The sequence below is a fragment of the Sander vitreus genome, chromosome 7, assembly GCF_031162955.1.
Source record: "Sander vitreus isolate 19-12246 chromosome 7, sanVit1, whole genome shotgun sequence".
NCBI lineage: Eukaryota > Metazoa > Chordata > Actinopteri > Perciformes > Percidae > Sander > Sander vitreus.
Genome location: NC_135861.1, coordinates 18,416,116 through 18,430,539, shown reverse-complemented (window position 1 = coordinate 18,430,539; position 14,424 = coordinate 18,416,116). Strand labels below are relative to the sequence as shown.

At 40.4% G+C, this 14,424-nt stretch overlaps 1 protein-coding gene across 1 annotated transcript; it reads right to left on the bottom strand.

The window, feature by feature from the left end:
* Window positions 1–1,534: 1,534 nt before the first annotated feature.
* b4galt3 (UDP-Gal:betaGlcNAc beta 1,4- galactosyltransferase, polypeptide 3) lies at window positions 1,535–13,174 on the bottom strand. The gene is made up of 9 exons (XM_078255110.1): window positions 12,892–13,174; window positions 12,227–12,318; window positions 11,621–12,096; window positions 9,824–10,059; window positions 8,973–9,163; window positions 8,727–8,849; window positions 7,700–7,804; window positions 4,473–4,798; window positions 1,535–4,051 (listed from the first exon to the last, which is right to left on the bottom strand). The coding sequence occupies exons 3-9, from the start codon at window positions 11,901–11,903 to the stop codon at window positions 3,885–3,887; spliced, it is 1,431 nt and encodes a 476-aa protein (XP_078111236.1). The 5' UTR covers window positions 11,904–12,096; window positions 12,227–12,318; window positions 12,892–13,174; the 3' UTR covers window positions 1,535–3,884.
* Between the last annotated feature and the right edge of the window lie 1,250 nt (window positions 13,175–14,424).

Sequence of the window (14,424 nt, the reverse complement as noted above, 5' to 3'; positions counted from 1 at the left end):
ATATATTATTTTCTTTCTCACTATCATTCTGTTTGTGTGTGTGTGTGTGTGTGTGTGTGTGTGTGTATGTATGTATGTATGTATGTGTGTGTGTGTGTGTGTGTGTGTGTGTGTGTGTGTGTGTGTGTGTGTGTGTGTGTGTGTGTGTGTGCTAAGAGGGCTAAAGTATTGCTGAGTGTGTAAGAGGTCAGCTGTGTCTCATAGGCCATACAGTAACATGAGGTGACTAAAGGCTGTCTCAGCCCTCTGCGTCTGCTTGGCACAGTCACTTCAGCAGGCCAGTGTGTCAGTCTACTGGAGGGAAAGTGCAAACTAGACTGTCACTGCTGCCATCACAGAGTGACTGTTTCACAGAACATCCCACAGAAAGACGTCCAGGTGGGACGACTTTAAAAGAAGATATTACGCCATGGTGTCTCATACTGTACATAATGTCCAACATACATGCTGGATACACATCTATCCATAATGGGTGGTTAGTATAGACACTTTATCTCACTATTACCATGTCCTTTTAAATATTTCTATTTTATTACATGCAGTTTAGTAACATGTGATTTGGGTCCACATGTGATACAAAGCACTAGAAATAGGATACAATGATTAAACTAAAGAACAGCCGACTATGTAACTTTTAAAACATTAAATAACTTACAAATGAAAAGTGAAGTTGCTAAGCAATAAAATACAATGTACAGCCGTATTTGATCTGGTATGACCTGTCGCTTATGGTGGCTAATGTTAGCTAACTTGAGATATTGCTGTGGAACTGACACATCTTTAGCATTTACCATTATCCCATCATTGTCACATGTGGCCAAAGTGGTTGCTGTTTAACTTAAGTTACATTGTCTATCTTTGTACCATGCATGGTTGGACAAAATAACAAGAACACCTATTATCAACTACAATAGACCAGCAGTGCCAAATGTTTACTTCATTTGTGGAGCTTGAAATACTCGGATTTTGTTAATGCTATCAAGGGTGTTATTTCAACTCTATGATCCAACTTGAGGCTGTAGTCTGTGTTGGCGTTGCATTGGGATTGGTTGTAAGAGGCTCTTTTTGTTTGTTTTGTGTTTTGCCCTGTCTCGGTGACTCATACAGCATTTTAGATTATGAAACAGATTGAACGTACAGAGCTGGGGGTTACTGTCTATTTAAAGGTATGACCTCCTATGCAACTTTTTAATCCTGCTCTTTCTGCCCACATATAGCACTGAGGCCTGCAATACATGGGGTGATGTAACAGGTTAGTGCAGTTTTTAGATTATTTTAGAGCATGTGTTAATGATGATATATAACTGCTAATCTATCAGATAGCACCTGATCTCTGCTATGTTAAAGCTGTAGCAGCATTAATCAAAAAAAGAGGCCACGAGTGTTGTGGGAGGATAAGTGCATCACTGTAAGTACTTAAGTGTATTTATAGTACAGTGTGTATATAAGTATGTGGAGCTCCGCATTTATGTCATTGCATAAAAAAGATGTGGAAAGAGACAAATTTTTTTGATTATGTGTTTTTATTGGCATACATATTTGCTTTCTGTCACAACACTGTCCATTATAGTTTACTGCTTCTGTTGCCTTTTTTGATGACCTTGCTCTCTACGCTAAGCACACACACGCACACACACACACACACACACACACACACACACACACACACACACACACACACACACAAACACATGCACACACACATAATCTGTCATCTACAAGACAAGGTCAGTAAATAAGGCAACCTAAGATAACGACAGGTATGATCACATGATGCAAATACCATGTAATGTACTAATTACATCTCATCAATACATAAACATCCCATCTTTCGGCAATCACAGAATGAACTTATGATTAAATGAACTCTTTAAAATACAAAAAATGTTGCCATGAAGTCCCAATCCTGTCTACTGAATTTGCATTCAACTACACAGTATATATTTCCAACACTTATGCGAAAACATCCTTTATAAAAACTAGCCTATTTAATAAATATAGAACAATCTCCAGGTAAGCACACAGTATGTTGATTAATCTGCTGAGATTACATAACGTCCTTAAAAGCTTTCAGTGTGTCAATGCTTCATGTCATACAGGCATTGTCCGAGGCAATATGATACATGGAGGATATATTATCTATTGATATGCAACTAAAGTACTATATAAAGCTAAGAAATTGGGCTTTATTATCTCTCAATGTACTCTGTCAAGACAACCAGTTTGTACAGCACTCTTTGTTTAAAACAGGTAATATTGTATCATAAATAAACAGATTCCTTCAATAAAACTATATCCATTCATTAACACTACCACCCACCATGTAGGTTCTGTAAACCAGTCAAATTTAGAAAGTTGCTTTACACCTTTAAGCTGGAAGGATCGATCATATGATACTACGCAAACGAGAAACCCTGCACACAGTGCAATGCAAAGATTTGATTGGCTGAAAGCTGTGAATGGCCAACATTAATGATTAACATTCTTGTCACAACACTGCAGTTTCATTCAGTCCTTGGTTCCTCATGGCTGGAGCTATGCCACACTGTGCCACTTGATGGCGCTCACATATAACCCAGCAGTATTCCTTCTGTCTTTCAGGAATATGGGCATATTTCATGAGGCACGATGTTAACATAAGAAATGTGGAGACATAATATAAAGGAATAATAATCTGCTCTATAATGAAGAAGCTAACACTAAATACACACTTCAGAAGTCTGTGCATTGAGCTCTATCAGTGACTCAATAAATAAATGAATTAATTAAATACATTCAAATTAGCATAAGTAATACACTACTTGTGAGTATGATAAAACTTCACACCAGAACATTAGTGTTACAATATGTCTTTTTTTTCAAGCTGATTAATCATACAGTTAACCATTCCCCTAGTCAAATAGCAGCAACAAATCCTACAAGTGATCAGATTCAAGTCCATGTCCAAAAACTAATAAGCTCACCTGATAAACTCCCCAACTCAAAATAATACATTCCAAATGGTTATGAAAAAACGGAATGTCTGAGAGATGTAAAGTAGATGATAATTGATCAGTCAACATAAGTGACAAACATGATTTGTCAGCCCTCAATAAAATTATTTATCTTCCTTGTCCAAGACACAAAAGCTTCACTCTAGCGAATAAAGACAGACAAGTGGCAGACACTCATTTATAGCTTTTAGATGCACCATGGTCTTTTATAATATACAGAGACCCTCTGTGAAGGTGTCAGGCCTTCTAGGTAAAAGCTGACCTACATCTATACACAGTGCTTTATCATTACTATGACCGTTTTTATTATTAAAATACAATCTGAAACTGGTAAATGTGTAGTCACGTGCCTACAATATTGTCTGCAAATTTGCTTTTTTCCCATACCTGACTAATCTAAAAGAAAAATAATAAAATGACAGATAATATCAAAAGCATAGGTCTATCCATGTATCAAGAGTATAGTCAAACTAGACAACAACTATCATGCCAAGTCTATGTTTATCTGACAGGTGTAAAGATAGTCATGATAATATTTCCTCATTTTGTTATGTGGTTGGACACAGAGTTATCGTCCCATATGATTTGATTGTCTACGAACTAAATGTCAGAGAGAGAGAGAGAGAGAGAGAGAGAGAGAGAGAGAGAGGCACCAGACTGTAAGGAAGGGAGAGTAAAACAAATCAATAAACAAATAAAGAAGTCTCTCCATATAAATATAAACTCTAGAATTGTCTTGATAACTATGGAATTGGTCAGCGCTTGATCAATGCACACAAATATAAAACGGCAGTCCTTGAACAAATCATTTGTCAGGATCTAGGCTCAGCTTTTGCCTCACTGCTTTCTAACATTTACCTGCGAGGAGTAAAATTAACCCCAGGTCAGCGTCTAAAAGCAACTATACCAGTCTATAAAATGCGCATATAAGAGAGAAGGCACAGAAACACAAACCCACCGTGTAGTGGGGCGGACTGACAGCAGCAGTTTTTTGGGAGCAAACTGGATGAAGCTGCAGGTCTGCTGGCAGCAAATGGGTTGCTTACGACTTGTGATGTCTGGAAAAGAGCAGAGATTTATATAGTAGCTGTCTTATTTTCATTTAGTTTGTTTTGGACCTCTACGTGGATACAACTGAGTTGTTCACCGTTATTCTCTTGGCTCCAAATAACTCGTATAACTTGTGTCAGTCCCACGAGCCAGAGTCACATTCAGTGGATGATAAACCATGAGGTGACTCAGTCGTGTTCCTGAATGCACGCCTGTAGACAAAAGAGGCTTCTTCATTTGATATATTGCATAACTATCCCTAACCTGCACTGAGCACAGAAATCTGGTGTACTTCGTGTCCCACAACAGAACAGATCTAAACTGCTTTCCTCCATATTGTCTTTCAGATCCAAATGAAGGGTGGAAGCCACTTTATGCTACAGATGTGATGCAGTTTTTTATTATACACCTCATCCTATTTCACCACACCTGTCTTCTCCTGTGTTGTTTGATTTGCTGTCTTTGACTGGGCAGGTTCACCAGCCGGCTTGGCCACAGTCATGTTTGCCACTTTGCTCTCTTGCCTCTTCTCCTGTTTGGCTGTGCCCCCGGTCTTGCTGGTGCTACGTTGGTTGACAAGGGTTGTTGTTTTTACAGGGGAGGGTACTTTCCCCTGGGGCAGACGGGGGTCTTCCCCAATGTCAACTGTGAGGTTGGTGTAGAGAGGCTCCAGCTCTCTGGAAAGGAGCTCGTAGGTCAGAGAGTTGAGGCCGTCAGAGCGCCAGTTGAGTCTGGTCCTTTTCAGAAGGTCAAATCTAGAAAAACATAATAACATAATATCACAGGTTTGTTTTTATCTCCCTCTCTTTGTGTGTGTGTGTGTGTGTGTGTGTGTGTGTGTGTGTGTGTGTGTGTGTGTGTGTGTGTGTGTGTGTGTGTGTGTGTGTGTGTGTGTGTGTGTGTGTGTGTGTGTGTGTGTGTGTGTGTGTGTGTGTGTGTGTGAGTGTGTGTACCTGTCCTCTGCAGATACTATATCCTGAACTCTTGCACAACCCTCAACATTTTTACACATCCTGCACTGAACATTACGGCCTTTCTTTTCTTAATGAACACACCGACTTATTGGGACTTTGTCTTATTCACCATATCCCCCAGAGTTAGATAAGTCCATACATACTCTTCTCATCTCCGTGCGTGTCGTAACTCTGTCTGACGCACCCACTGCTAGCCTAGTTTAGCACAGATCCTGGAGGTAACCGGCTCCATCTAGCCTACTGCTCCCAATAAGTGACAAAATAACGCCAACATTTTCCTATTTACATGTACAAATAACAAGGTCACATGAGACACAGCCATCTTCTAACCGTATACATACTGGGAACTATTCTCAGAAAGGCCCGTGGTGAGGAGCAGAGAGTTCGCCTGGAGTTCTGAGAGCAAATCACTCCGCCCAAGTAGCAGTGCTTCGCCTTTCTGGGAATAGTTCCCAGTATGTATACGGTTAGAAGATGGCTGATAAGAAGTTTAAAGCCATTCTCATGTCTGTGTGCTAAATAGAAGTTACAGCCAGGAAATAGTTAGCTTAGCTTAGCATAAAGACTGGAGGCAAGGGTAAACAGCTGGCCTGGCCTAAGGTTTAAAAAAAAAAAAGGTTTTGTACAGATTAAACAAAAGAGATATAACGTGTTAATTAGTGAGGTGCTGGTAGGCAAATTTTTCTTACTTTCGGACAGTGCCAGGCTAGCTGTTTCCCTCTGTTTCCAGTCTTTATGCTCCAGTCTTTACAGCCTGGCTGTAGCTTTATGTATAACAGACAGACATGACAGTGGCAGCGATCATCTAATCTAATTATCTGCAAGCTAATAAGGGACCGTTCGGTATTTATGGAATGGAACACCGGAGGAAAATAGGGGAGGCTCATGTCTTTTTATTCTTTGTTGAGGGGAGGGTCACCCAACATTCTTTAGTCTAGGAGGGGGGGTCACCTAACTTTTGTATTCATGGAAAAAGCAACATTTCAAAGTGGCTTGTTTGGTGCATATTTTTTCATGTAGCTCTTAGTCTCTGCCCTCCTTCACTACCAGATGCGTCTGACCCATGAGTTTGCTGGGGGGGAGCGGGAGCACTGCCCCCCTGGTGGCTGAAACAGGTATTTGCATTGTTTAAAACAAATGAGTGGAATAATTAATTATATCTGGCATGACCAGATATTTTATAAATATCTTAAATAACACAAAACAACTAAATGGTGGTAGATAATACATCAGATTTCATATACTGCTTTAGTAAAAAAAATATTACCTGGCTGACGATGGGAGCAGCAGGACACAAAAAACAAAAGTTACTGTTGCACTATGTCTGGACATCTTGCTGTGCCAACCTTGCAATAAAGGTTTCCTAAATGCCATGTATATAAATGTGATGTCAGCTTACTAATTGATTGTGGGTTTTGTGTAGATTTGGACTTTTATACGTTTATTCCACTTTGTTTAAACGGCGAAGTGGAGAGGCCTCGTTCACCTGTTTGGAGCTGGCTGGTGAATGTGACGCTCGTATAGGCCTTGCTGGATCTACTGATCGCTGTGGATTACCTTTCTTTCGTGTCATTGGATTACGGCAAAATACGGATCTTTTTTCTCAACGTGTCTTAACGTTTTATGGTGAGTTTGGAGAGGCATCTCAACAGACTGTAGGTCCAACACTGATTGTTTACTGTTACATTTTAGTTGAATTTAAGTGTCGGGGCATTCCACCACCGTCTGTCTATTGCGTTCCAAAACAGCCGTGCCGCGATTGGATTTCATAAGGGCGAATTGTTAAATTGTTACAATGTAATTTAAAATCTGCTTTAAAAATAAACATATATGTTTTGGAATATAATGTTCAGCTTCGGCAGCTTTACCTATGTGCTAAATATACGACTGAGTAAAAAAAAATCAAATGGCATTTGTATGTCTTTGCTAACCACAAGCTAGCACATAAGGGGAGGGTCATGCTTTTATTTTTAAATCATTTTGGAAGGTCATAGAAAAATTATTACTGGTGAAGGGAGGATCAAGTCTTTTTAGCCTGAAGGACCCAAAACTCCTCCGGTGACCCCTTAAATAAATAATGAACAGTCCCTAAGAGTATTTCCCATCAACATCACTTGAAAAACACTTATCCATAAAGGTAATAAACTGGTTCTGACATCAAGGAACAATGTTTGTTTTTATTATGTTTGAGAAATATTCATACAATACATGTGAATATTACTTGTGGTGCAACAGCTGATTTGAGGGAGCTTGTTTTTATTATCAAGAAAATCTTTCTGAAGCATTATGGGCAAGACATTTTTTTTTTTTTTTTAAATCTACAAAACAAACGAGCACGCCAGGCAATAGAAATTGTTGGCACAACAGGGCAAGCGAAAGGAAAATGCCAACCCCACACAAAACAGAATGTCAACAAAGAAAATTAAACAACCATTATTGTAAAAACTCAAAATGTGAAAGGATAGACACTGGACAGGTTGTGACAAAAAGGGGAAGACAGTATGATTCTCACGCCTGTCTCCCATTATGGGGATGAAGCCAGGACCAATATAAGTGCAAAAAGTGTATTTGAAATTATTGTTTCATAGTTCATAAACAACCCAATCGCCGGCAAAATTAAACCAAAGAAGAAAATATCCCTACATAATTTTTGTGTGTGTCTGCGAGTGTGTCCATCTGTACCTGCGTGGGTTTTGTTCATTGCCTCTGTCTCCTTTATGCTTGATCATTTTGTAATGACCAATGGCCACTGGAGGGCGCATGATCTTCATGCCAGACAGACGAACTCTGGATAACAGGAACAGCAGATTCTCATTCACAGGCATAGAACTGGAAAACTAAATCTCATAGTCTCATAGGATAATATTACATCAACAAAGCGTGGCACTTTACTATCCATACTATTTTCTATCACTCAAAGCAATACTCAATCTAAGTACATCTAGTCTCTAAGGGATACATTTAAAAGCAGAAAAAAAGGAAAACAAACATAGAATTGTGGGTGGGTATGAGAATAACATACTTTCGTGGTCTATAGGCGTTGGAAAACACTGTGGTTCCCTTTTTCCATCTCTGGTGCTTGTGTACCGCCCCAGTTATCTAAGTCAATCAAAACATGGTGTAACTAATGTTTTGAATGGGCAGTACATGATATATTTTAAGTTGCAAACATCATGCACAAAAGGTTCCAAAAAGTAAGGGAGAAATATTCTTGTAGTTTAGATTTATGTAATAATTAATGCAAGCTTGTTATTTTCTGGTTCTCATAACAGATTAGCAAATGGTAGAAGAGCCAGAGAGTAGAGAGAGGGGACCTCAGCATAGAAATGAGATGAAAACTGCCTGAAAACTCTCAAGCATGCAGCCCAGCCCAAATCTGCGACCTAGTCCATGCATACATACTCACTGAGCCCACTCCAAGAGACACACAGCAAAGCCACAGCAGTGGGAGGGGATGTGAAGATGAAAGATGATGTTAGGACACATAAAATAAAAGTGAAAGAAAAGGAAAACATGTGGCACAGAAACTGTAAACATAAGAAAAAAAGCAATGAGTAGTGCAAAAGATAACAAAGTGGAGGGGCTGAAATGGCTGTGCATGTAGTTCTGATGCTGAACACCCGTGCACACACCGTGTCAACATGCACAGTTTACAGTTCACTCTTTCATGCAAGATGTGGACCTCTGCCCCATTCACTCGCCTCCTCACCTGGCAGCAATGTCATCATCCTCTCCGCCCCAGCCCCAGTACTGGTTAGGGAAGCCGTTCATCTTCATGTACTGGTCTGGGGTCACTGCAGAAACCCCACCAAAATACTGTGGGTACGGCAGCCTGGGAGGGTCACATCGCCAATGTACAATCTTGAAAATAATGTCTCAGCACAATACATTTATATAGAAGTCCATCCACGCACGCATGCATGCACGCACACACACACACACATTGTGCTTCTACCTGTATTTGAACTTGTCCATGGCCACGGACAGGTGTGTGGGGAACTGTTTGTGGCAGGTGTAAGTGTTATGGTCATTCTCGGGCAGCAGGTCAACATCGTGCAGGAAGATGCAGCTCCAGTCTTCATCTCTGAGGGCCTCCCGCACCCCAACATTCAGCAACTTGGCTCGGTTAAAAGTACTGTTCCCCCACTGAAATCAGAAACAGAGACAGAGGAGAACAGATGAATGTTTTAAGCCAAAAAGAAATATAGCAGAGAGAGCACAATGTGTGAGTATAATCTCACACTATGTTGCTATTGTTACAGTTCAGCTAAATTGTAGCCCAGGTTTTGAGACACCTGTCTCTGAGACTCCCTGTTTCTTAAATAGAAAGTAGCTCCAGTGAAAACTGTTGACATTTTTTTTCAGCGAATTATACAGTAGAGAGTAACCAGGACACCACAGACATAGCACATATCTGGAAAGATATCGTGCTGTTCATTTTTCTAAGCTGTATGCACGTCAAAGAAATTCCATTTACATCCATTGTATTGGGGCAGATGTGTGAATCTCAGAGACATGTATCTGAAAAAAACTAAACCAAAACTATGTTCATGGATATATGATATGTGAGATAAGTGAGAAGATGTTTGGGTATGTTTTATTTGTGTGAACTGACCTTTTAAATCAAATGTTTGCATCATTTGGTTCATTTGGTTCACTTAACATACTGATAGTAACATTTAAACCAGCCGCACGCATGCACGCACGCACGCAGGCACACACACACACACACACACACACACACACACACACACACACACACACACACACACACACACACACACACACACACACACATAGTCTGACCTGCTGTACTATATAGATGCTGTAGTGGATCTGCTGTCTTTGCAGGAAGGGGTGGAGGTGGTAGAGGAGGGCACGGAGGTGGGTCTGCCGGTTCCGGTATGGTACCACTATGGCCGTGTGGTGGCGGGGCTCACAGTCTGGAGGTCGGTAGCGTCCGCCTAGCGACACTAACGGGTTCCTCTGTCTGATCTCCTCCATAGACAGAGGAGAAGAAAGATGGACAGACACAGGTCCGACTGGAGGAAAGGAAAGGAAAAAAGTGTAAAAGCAAGGGTGTATGTTTTGTTTCAACATTGGGGGAGACACATTATAACCAGGGGTCTGGGGGTCCCAAACACATTTTAAGCATCAAACACTTCATTTCCTGCCTTCTGGTGAATTTGTTTGCAACAATTTATGGTGCAAAGGTCTTTATTTATGTAAAAAGGAAAATATTTTTTTCTAGGGCTGTCAAATGATAAAAACGTTTAATCGCGATTAATCGCTGAATTTATCACATGATTAAAATTCTATTATTTTGCATTTCAGAACAGTTTTTAAGTACATATTAACAATTGAAAGCAATTTTACCAGTGTATCTTGATTGGGAATCAAATGAATGCAAAGAAAGTGACTTTATGAACTTGATTTTAAGATTTGTAATTATTTATTTACTGTAAACAAAAGAAAAATGTGTGAATCTGTCATTATTGCACAATTCCTCCAAGTAACTAACTAAAAAACTAAAAATCCCTATCCTTACTAGAGTCAATATAGTGTTTAGTAACTCCTAAATAGGGCTGTCAGCGTTAACGCGTTAATCGCAATGCGATTAAGGGCCGACGCGATGCGACTCATTTTTTAATTAATTTATTAATTTATTTTACACTTCACTCGGCTTTGCGTCGTGCCGAACAGGCTACTATTTTGACCTACTATTTTCCAAAACTCCCGGACGGCTCGTAGACAAGTTGAAAGACATGCACATTGCGTAAAGCCGAATTAAAATGTCACCGAAGCACGTCAAGCTTGAGCTACCACCTACAAGCTAAGCATGTACAGTTAACGTGACTCAGGTTGATGCTACCCACTAGCATCCTACCTACTCAGGCAAAGCACTATTTTGGAGCATGCTACTTGCCGACCTGTGGATGAAACCAAATCCCAAAAAATTACTACAGCTCTTGCCAAATGGGTGGCAACTAACTGCAGACCTGTCAGCATCGTAGAGGACTCGGGTCTTAAAGACATACTACGGTTGGCATGTTCTGACCCGTCTCATTGCCGTCGAGGGGGACAGTTTTTTTCATGCATACACAGCCTGTATGACACGGAGATTGCAGCCAAACTGGAACTGCTGCAAGGTGCTGCAAACGCTGTCTCATTAACTGGTGATCACTGGACGTCAGTGAGTAATCAGATATTATGTATAACAACAAATCTGTTAGAGAATGAGACCTTGTTAAAACCAGAAGTTAAGTTCTACATAAAAGACATGAAAACACAAGAAATCACATCTTTGTTTTTTCATGCTCCTGTAGATACAGTTCTTGTTTTCCGTATATGTTTTGAGCCCCCTGAACGGTTATTTTTACCTCTTTTAGTGAGTGGGTTGTATTTCATATTTTTTGAGGGCGACAAATCTATGTCTTCTAAATATTGGGGGGACATATCCCCTGCATTCCCCCCAAATCTACACCTATGGTTAAAAGTGATACTGATTGCTTAGAATACCATACAATTGTTCACTGTGCATGTTTTCTGTGTATTCATCTATTAAATATAACAGCACACATTTAACCCCTCTCACTCTCTCACCCAGCAGTGGGGAAGGGATCTGGCAGTCTCTCAGTGGTGGTCCTGTGGCAGGGGGTCCAGTGCCAGAGTTGCGAGGCGGGGGAGGCGGTACTCCCAGATGACTGAGGTTGGTATAGACGTCGTGAGGTCGAGAGTAATCAAACTCCGGCTCTGTGGTGTGCACCAGGACAGACACCAGGCCTCTGAAGCCCCCAAGGGAGAAATAGAGAACAAAGGCAAACTGGAAGCCCACCAGCAAGGCTAGTGTGCATGGGGAGTCCAGAGAGCGTCCGTAGCACGCCATAATAAAGTAAGATTGTAGAGGTACAGTGAAATTCAAACCTGGGGTGAATAGATGCAGAAGGAGAGGAGGGGAAGGAGGCTGCGCTGAGTGCAGGCTCAGGCGTGCTGGAGGAGAGTGTCTATCTGTAGGAATGGATAATAGTGGTGGTGAAGCTCAGTCAGCACTGCCATCACCTCCTGACCACAGACAGGCACTGAAAAGGAAGAAGAAAAATATTGTTGGTTTATTACATGTATTGCTTATTATTATTATTATTATTATTATTATTATTATTATTATTATTATTATTATTATTTCATAACATCATCATAGATGTAAGGTACCTGCTTTTGCGAGGGTTTAATTAAAACCTGTCCTGGGCCAGGAAGGGCTCACTCCACCTCTCCTCCTCGTCCTCCTTTCATCATCAAGCTTTCTGTAATAAAAAGAGTGAGTAACAATGCAGGAGCAGATTGGTCTCTGTACTACTGTCTACTGTAAGCTATATATAAGCAGGGGAATGACAAGCAGCTACAAACAAATGTCATGTTTGCTTCTTTATTTAGAATGGCTTATTTTCAGCTATGACATTTTCCATGGGGCTTATATGGAAGAGACGCTGATGCCTGCAGATCAAATTAATCCAACATCACAGTTCCCTGTTTGTCCAAACAATTACACGCTGTATAGAAAAGCCTTGTGGCCTCATCATTTGAGCTGATGTTGAATTTTTCGTAGACAGGAAACAATCATCCATTGCCATTTAAAAAAATAAATCACAGCAGAGCAGAAACAGCGCCACGGTTATCAGTACGTATAGCCTTCAAACCGTGTGATTAGCCTATCAACATCTATCGTCAGGCCTATGCAAGCTTGTTACAGTATTTACGTGACTAAAGAAGAGAATGTGTCATTTATTCGGCCGGATCACTGGCTACTAGTCGGCCACAAAAATTCCCTGATTTTTATTATAGGCTGCACACAATCTCAGCAGCACCAGCCGACTCACCAGCACATCCCTGCGACGTTTCCAATTCAGCCCCCGGCTTCCTCTGACAATCGACGGGCCGCTGCCACCGAACAGACGCGATGGACCAAAAGATAGCGTTTTTTCCCTCTGATGATGGTCGCACTTCCTCCTCTTCCCAATCTCTCATTCGAGGTGAAATCTGTCCGTAGCTGCTTAGAGAGCACTGCAAACGCTTTCACACGCAAGAGCATCGCCGCATATCCGTCCAGTGTCAACACAGGCAAGTGCGCGCCTCTGCCTCATCGAAACACGGCTGGATCACTGTCAGATGGGCTGGGGCGCACCGCGCTGACGCGCTGAGCTGCATATTTAAAAATCTAATTATGATTTCGATTGGTAAATGCATAAATATTTGACCATATAAAATGAATGCTGGTTATAAATCAGCGGAAGTTGGTTCTTCCACCCATAGCTACGCTACAGCAAAACGTGTTTTCGTTCAAGAGACAAAGATATAGGCTATAGGCTAAATAAAGATCTAAGGGTAATACTTTACTTGAAGGTATCTACATAAGAGTGACATGACACTGTCATGACACATGAACCCTAACCCTATCTTGTCATAAGAAAAACCGAATGACACTTAATGACAGAAGCATTATGTCATAACGGTTTATGACTTGTTTATAATGTTTATGACACGTTCATGACAGTGTCATGTCACTCTTATGTAGACACCTTCAAGTAAACCAATCTAAGAATGATTTAAACCCTAACTTACAAACATCACCAAACCTGCTTAAAAAGTGTAATTATGGAGTTAATAACATAGAGCATCAGTTTAATCATAATGTTCATCAGAATTATGATAATGGCCTATGCAGTTTGACTTATTACAATATCACTCTACATTATCTTAGTCTGCATGTTTACGTTTATGTCATCAGGAGTGAACATGTTGCAGACATGGTTAAAATGCAGTGGGAATCTTTTTTACTTTTTTATGCTAATTCCTCATTCACCCTGCTACACTTTTTTTCTGTGTGTTCATCAGTGATGAAGATAGTCTAGTGCGAAAGCAGAAGACAGACAGAAAACAGAAGACCTCTGGGGAAGAGCATGAAAATGTGGGATTGAAGCTCACATTACAGGACGAATGTGACAAACAATTGTGGAACTTCTGGCGAATGCTAAAAACAATTGTGACACACACAAAAATCTAATTAAACACTACATTTTCATTCTTTTCATCGATGAAAAAAGACTCACGGTTGAAGACAGCTTCAGTACTCTGTCATATTGACTCTGAATGACTATTTTGACTTTATTTTCCTTTTCCTATATCAGATGAAATGCTCATATAGGAATTTAGATATGGATTTAAATTGAAGACACATTCATGACTTTAAGTCAATATTATATTTGAATTTCATTGTCCACAGTATTAAAATATCATTATTATATCTCCACAGTGCTGGGTCAACTCTCTCTCTCATACACCTTAGGATTGAATCCCATGAATGTCCAAATAATCAGTTATTGTCAAATAATGCATGTAATGTGACCATGTAA

Bases quoted from the DNA above. Each gene is read 5' to 3' on its own strand.
- b4galt3 (XM_078255110.1), bottom strand. From the start codon at position 11,903: ATGGCGTGCTACGGACGCTCTCTGGACTCCCCATGCACACTAGCCTTG. The intron at 8,850-8,972 runs GTAGAAGCACAA...TGACCCTCCCAG, and splicing joins ATGGACAAGTTCAAATACAG to GCTGCCGTACCCACAGTATT. The intron at 4,799-7,699 runs GTACAGATGGAC...ATGTTTTTCTAG, and splicing joins AATGAACAAAACCCACGCAG to ATTTGACCTTCTGAAAAGGA.